The sequence below is a fragment of the Arachis stenosperma genome, chromosome 1 (assembly GCF_014773155.1).
Source record: "Arachis stenosperma cultivar V10309 chromosome 1, arast.V10309.gnm1.PFL2, whole genome shotgun sequence".
Taxonomy (NCBI): Eukaryota; Viridiplantae; Streptophyta; class Magnoliopsida; order Fabales; family Fabaceae; genus Arachis; species Arachis stenosperma.
Genome location: NC_080377.1, coordinates 55,514,505 through 55,521,407, shown reverse-complemented (window position 1 = coordinate 55,521,407; position 6,903 = coordinate 55,514,505). Strand labels below are relative to the sequence as shown.

Here is a 6,903-nt window from a genome sequence, read left to right as displayed (position 1 = left end):
TTTTTCTGGGTTTAGTCTCATATTGTACTTTCGGAGTTGTTGAAAAATCTCATTCAGATTGGTTCATGTTGTTGTTCTGAGCTTGACTTGACCACCATGTCGTCAACGTATATCTCAATATTCCGGCCATTTTGATCTTTGAAGACCTTGTCCATTAGTCTCTGATAGGTTGTTTCTGCATTTTTTTGTCCGAAAGGCATGACTTTATAACAAAAATTACCTTGGTCAGTTACAAATGCTATTTTTTCTTTGTCATCAAGGTGCATTTGTATTTGATTGTAACCGGAATAGACATCCATGAAACTTAGCAATTGATACCCTGAGGTGTCGTCTACCAGTTTGTCAAGATTCAGTAGCAAATAGGAGTCTTTTGGACAGGCTTTGTTTAGATCTGTAAAGTCCACACACATGCGCCATTTTTCCGAGCTCTTCTTAACCATTACCACATTTGCTAGCCATGACGTGAAACGAAATTCTCGGATGAAACCTGCATCAAGTAATTTCTATGTTTCTACTATTGCTACATTTCTTCTTTCTGTACCCATATTTCGTTTCTTTTGTCTTATAGGTCGGGTGTTAGGATTGACTGCTAACTTGTGGCATATAAAGTTTGGATCGATCCCTGGCATGTCAGCAGGCGTCCATGCAAATAGGTCAGAGTTAGACTTTAATGTTTCAATTAGATTTTGTTTTGTTCCTGCAGAGAAAATAGAGCCGATGTTAGTAAAGTGGTCTAATTTTCCAAGTTGTACCTTTTCTAGGTCGTTCATAGGTGCGGAACGACTATTGTTGTCCCTTGGATCTAGCTCGGCCAAGGTTGGAATGCTTTCTAAGTTGTAAATAGAATGGATTCTTGTAATGGTCTCCTTTGGGGTAACTTTCAACCCCACATTGTAAGATTGCCTAGCCTCCTTGTGGTCTGCGTGGACTGTTGCTATTATGTTATCATGCACAGGAAACTTAACACAAAGCTGAAATATAGAGATAATGGCTCCAAAAGAGTTAAGGGACAGACACCCCAAAATAACATTATAGGGGCTCGCACAATCAACTACTAAAAATTGAATATCTAGGGTTTTTGAGTTTGAGACTCTCCTAGCATTGTTTTCAACCATACATAACCTGATACAGGAACTCTTTTCCCAGAGAATCCTACCAATTCTCCAGGCGATGGTTGTAGTGATTTGTCGCTGAGTTGCATTTTCTTGAAAGTGGAGTAGAATAAGACGTCAGCGCTACTTCCTGGGTCGAGTAGGACCTTTTTTACTATCAATCCTCCTATGTGTATCGAGATTACCACTGAATCGTCGAGGTTTGGGCAGTAAGACTTGATGTCGGATGCGTCAAAAGTGATCTGGGTGGCTGGAACCGAGATTTGTGTCATTGGCCGAGACCCTTCCATTGTCATCATGGCTCTGTAACTTCTCTTCCTAGTTGTATTTGTTGCTCCTCCTCCTGCGAAGCCACCTGAAATGTAGTTTATTATCCCTTTAAAGGCAGGGGTTTCGACTAGCCCATACCAAGCTCTTTTTTCTTTTTGGTCGGAGCTAGTGCTCGGCTTGTCAGTGTCTTTTGTTGTTTCTTTCTGGCTTTTGGAAGTGACATATTTGTCCAGTAAGCCTTGTCTTGCTAGCCTTTCCAGCAAGTCCTTGGCTACTACACATTTGTCAGTGATACGTACTTCTGGTGAAATGCGCAATGCTTACTTCTGTCCACATACTTTTGATCCTGATATGTGCCTGCTTTACTCGACGGTTTTATTTGTTTGTTGTGTTGTATTTCTTTGATGATGTCCTCTGTTTTGGTATTGAACATGGTATAGGAGTCGAATTTGGGAGCGAGCTTAAAGGGCTTCTTAGGCTCCCTGCTGGTGTGAGACCTTGGTTGTCTCTCTTCGTCTCAGTGAAATTTTGGTTTTTCCATCCGTCAAGCTTCGCGGAGTTCCTCGATCTCCGTTTGACCCACCCTTTTTTCTCGAAATTCCTCTAATGTTTTTGGCTTGGTAACAGTAATGGTCTCTTGGGACTTCCCTGGGTGAAGGCCGCTCTTCAGCGCATGCAGATGTACCTTGGGATCGAGGTCCGGGATTTCCATAGTTGCCTTGGCGAATCGTATCATATAGTCCTTCAGGATCTCGTGTTGTCCTTGTTTAATAGTGCTGAGTTAATCAGATCCGTACACGTATATTCTCGAGACCACAAAATAGTCTATGAAGGACCTTGCTAGCTCTTCAAAGCAAGAGATCAAATCTGCAGGAATTTTAGAAAACTAAAGTAAAACAACACCATCTAAATAAGTTGAAAAGAACGACAGAGTATAGGGTCAGAGGCACCGTTAAAGAACATCATGGATTGGAATTTTTTTAATGTGTACACAAAAATCCCCAAACCTTTCATACACCTTAAGTGCTGTGGGTAGAATGAAATTCTTTGGCATATGAAAATTGACAATCTTCTCTGAGAAGGGATTGTCTATCATCAGCCTTTCTTTAGGTGGGGTGACCTCCTGGGAGCCCGAGTCCAGAGGTTGTGCTCCATTTGAAGTGGCGCTTTTAGGGTCCTCTGTGTTGGACTTCCCATTTTGAGATGCTTTTAGGAGGTCGGCCATTCTTCTGACCTCCGCTAAGAGGGTAGCATTCATCGTTACTAGCTCCTCGTTAGTAGGAGGAAGAGTTGCGGATATAACCTCTTCGGCCATGATTCTGCAGAGAGAAACTAAAGCGAGATGTATATGGGGTTAGATTTGAATAACTTCGGCCCCATGGTGGGCGCCAAATGTTCTGGAAAGGATATTCTTTTCGAACTATACGTCGGTCTTATGTTAATTCAGAGCACCTGACAACTCGATCTAAACTGGGAGTATCCTCGTGAACTCGGATCCAAGCATGGTACCTGCAAAAAGGACTCCGATGTTCAAGTCAGTGAAGAATCACTTAGAAAAAATGAGTATATAATCAGTAAGTTGGTATTGAATGATCTGCGACCCTTGTCGACCTTGCTCCTGTTTATAGATTGGTTAGTACTGAATGAGTCACCGGCTTGAGTCGAGATCTTCGTGGCCGACTTTGGGGCGAGATCATAGAGAGAAGTTTGTTTGGATATAGTCATTTGATTTTTAAATGTGGGTCTATGTGCCGAGGTATAACGCGGTTCATCCGATGTTATAGGGATATCGTACATATTCTAAATTAGTATATTAATAATTTCATTTTAAAATTTTATATACAATATAGGTACATATAATATAACAAAAGATGAAAAAATAAGCAATAAGGATGAATAAATTGATAATAAAATAAAATATATAAAGTCATGAAGAGAATAAAATATTAGATTAATACCTAAATTATAATTGTTTGAACTAAAATTTGTAATTGAAAATATCAAAAGAGAAACAATGAAATTGAAAGATACATAGAGTTATGGAGAGCTATATAAAAAAAACATGGAGAATTTGAAATTTATCTTTTGATGAAGAGAAGATGACCACTAAACACGGAATAGAAAAAGAAAGTTGAAAATATAAAAATAAGAAGAGGGTTTGAAGCAATAAATAAATGATAGCACAAAAACTAAATTTGATTAGGTTAAATAATAGTTAAAATAATTGAGAAATAAAAAAGTAAATTTAAAATTTTGACCAATTTAATTTAATTTATTTGTAATTGAGTCATTTAAAATTTGAAGTGAAAGTCCATTATATTATAACTATTTAAAAAAAAAAATTGAAAACATTGCCTCCTCATTGTTATTACTGCGTCCGTGCCAGGGGTTGAAGTAGAAAATGGTATAATTCTGCGACTTCCTATATTCTTATTCCTAAGTTGATTAATGTCTAATATACTCATTTGACTTGGTTCACATTTTCTTTACTAGAATGCCATGTGGCTTCATACGTATTATATAAGCGATTATTTCTGATTCTGTTTAATATAGCAACTAATAGTCCATGTTTGTATGTATTTCCATGACCTTACTTCCAGAATTTTTCTCTTTTTAAAAATAAGTGTAACCATTCTTATGTAGAAAACAAAGATACAGTAATGTTGAAATTCAATACATACTGTTACAATTTAATTACTCATCACGATCAATATAATGCACACAATAAAATAAAAAATAATGGAACAATGAAAATATCAATTTAGAACATAATTGCTATGAGGAGAGCAAAAATTATCACTATCCAAGAAGAATAAATAGGAGAGGTTCCTGTTGCATCGGAAATTGGGGTTGGGGTCGGGTTGGGAGAAGATGTTGGTGCCCCAAGTCCAATTTGAGGTTGAACAGTTATTGCAAGCTTCATTTTACCATTCTCACAATGGTTGCTAATACCACAAATGTACCATTTTCTTCCTGGGGATGAAAGAACAATCACATCATTTCCAGTGGTAAAGCCTTGGGTTGATGAATCTGGTGGCACAGCACATTGTTGGAAGCCAGTACCATTCACTCTCATCACATTGTGCTTTCCTTTCGTGTACTTGAATACTGTACATATTATGAATGATGTCTTTTAAAAACTTAAGCTAAACATATATAGAAATATATAAATAATTTTACGACGATATTATATGCGCACAAAAAATTAGTTATTAAATTAATTAATGATATAAAATATATATTAAAATATAAAATAAATATTAAAAATAATTTAAACAATATATGTATATTTATGTACAAATATATATTTATTGATTTAATTAGCGATTAATTTTTGGTGTGGATATAGTATTTTAATTTGTTAATTTTATATCTAACAAATGAATATAATATAAATGCATGGGCTTTTATTAATTATAGGATAACATTAATATAGCTAGCTAATTAATACCAAGCTTATCTCCAACATGAAATTCCTTTCCCTGAGCCCAAGCTTGATAGTCAAAGCCAGTGGCCCAACCATTGTCATCACCGACAATGAAGTCAGTTGAAGAAATAATAGGAATAATGGAAACAGCTACGACGAGAAACATGGTAAGGAAGCGAGACAAGGCCATAATGGTAATTATAATAATAAGCAGTTGTATTTCAGTTTAGAGTTGAGACTAGTAGTAGAGTTGGTTGAAGAAAGATGAACGGTGGTGACATATTTATAGTGCAATTATAATATATTATAATGTGATGCTAAGCTAGTGGTTTTTATTATTATTAGTGCATCTGTGACAATTTCAAACATTTAGGTCCGGCTATAGGCTGATTCAATGTTTTTCAATAATGAAGGAAGTTCTCTTCAGCCGAATGCATCAAAACGTGACAATTTGCCATTTGGACATGAAAGCTGAAACACTCGATTTTGTCTTCTTCCAAGAGAAACTCGCTTCTTCTCTAGCACTTGCTACCTATTTTATACCAGTCCTCCACACCCCAACCTTAATCTTGTCTTATATATATATGCTTACAAGTTAAAAACTTAAGTGAAAACAATTTTTTTTTTCAAGTCACTCATGGGTTCGATAGTGACCGATTCAAAAAAATTTTACAATGAAGGCAAAAATATAATTAAATATATATATATATATATATTTATTGGCTTTCCATAATATCTAATAAGTTAAGAATTAATCCGTCATTAATTTGAGTTTTATTAGTTTATTGGCCAATGAATTGTTACATAAGACACAGAATTCAAACTCCCAACACTTACTTAAGCGAACGACTAAGCTGTTTATTCAATCAATCCAAATTGGTTTAGATATATTTAAAATTTTAAATTAAAACTATTAATACATGTTGATAAAAACTAAAAATATACACATAATCACTTATTATATTATGTAAAATAATAAAAAGATAATTTCACACACATATAGTATAATATTCAAAATAATAAAAATAACAATTTATAATGGCTTTCTTTTTATTTTTAACATGACAATATTATTTTTTTATATATGTTCTTAAATAATTATTTTATTTTTTATTATCTCATATTTAACTGTTAAGTCTACTTATTATAGTCTTTATGGTATAAATAAAATTTAAACCAAAGTAATTACTATAATCTCGACCAGTGACAGATCCAAAAAATTTTGATAGTAGGGGCAAAATATATATAATATAATAATAATTTTTATAATAAAGATATTATATGTACATAAAAATTAACTATCAAAATATTCATTAATTATTATATATTTGTATATAAATATATGTATTGTTTAATTTATTTTTAATATGTATTTTTTATTTCAATATGTATACAAGTGGTTATTTTCTATATACATATAACATGATTCGTCTTTAAAATATCTAATTTACAAATTAGAACACTAAAATAGTAATTTCAATAATATATAATTTAGAATTTTATTATATTTAGGTTTCATATTTTAAAAAAATTGAGTAATCTTTTTCTTAACAATATAATCGAAATATCTCTCTTTTTATATAGAATAATGCTACACATTTAAGTTTTTTTATTAACCAAGTCTAACCAAATTAGTCTAAGATAACAAAAATCAGTTATGACTAACATTATATTCTAAGTCTTATTGTTTAACTTGGTTAGACTTAGTTCATAAAAATAACTTGGTTAGACTTAGAAATTTATTTCTCATACAATTAGAAGCTAATTCTTATTGAGATTCATAGTTGAAAAGTTTTTCCAATTAGTACAGTTATTATGAAAAAAATTAAAACTAATATAAAAAAAGATAAATAATACTCTTGAGTGAATTTTTAAAAAAGAAAAAAATACAAATTTCATTTAAAGTGAGAATTTATCATTCTAATGATATCTAATATGAAATTCTTAAATTGACTATGAAATACCATAAATTAAATAAAAAACTATTGTGAGATCAAATTCAATAATTTAGTAAGAAAAAAATATTATTATCATATACTACTCAAGAAAATTTCAAATTGTAGTGGGAGCGCTTGTCCCCACAATCCCACATGT

General features: G+C 32.8%; 1 protein-coding gene across 1 annotated transcript; it reads right to left on the bottom strand.

Moving 5' to 3' along the window:
- Positions 1–4,088: 4,088 nt before the first annotated feature.
- Positions 4,089–5,038, bottom strand: LOC130964013 (blue copper protein 1a-like). Its single transcript, XM_057889857.1, has 2 exons — positions 4,834–5,038; positions 4,089–4,490 (listed from the first exon to the last, which is right to left on the bottom strand). Exons 1-2 carry the CDS (start codon positions 4,997–4,999, stop codon positions 4,144–4,146), a joined length of 513 nt encoding a protein of 170 aa, XP_057745840.1. The 5' UTR covers positions 5,000–5,038; the 3' UTR covers positions 4,089–4,143.
- Between the last annotated feature and the right edge of the window lie 1,865 nt (positions 5,039–6,903).

What these genes read in the sequence shown, in the direction of transcription:
- LOC130964013 (XM_057889857.1), bottom strand. Translation starts at nt 4,999, where the DNA reads ATGGCCTTGTCTCGCTTCCTTACCATGTTTCTCGTCGTAGCTGTTTCC. An exon ending in TCATGTTGGAGATAAGCTTG is followed by an intron (nt 4,491 to 4,833) that starts GTATTAATTAGC and finishes TAATATGTACAG; the next exon opens with TATTCAAGTACACGAAAGGA.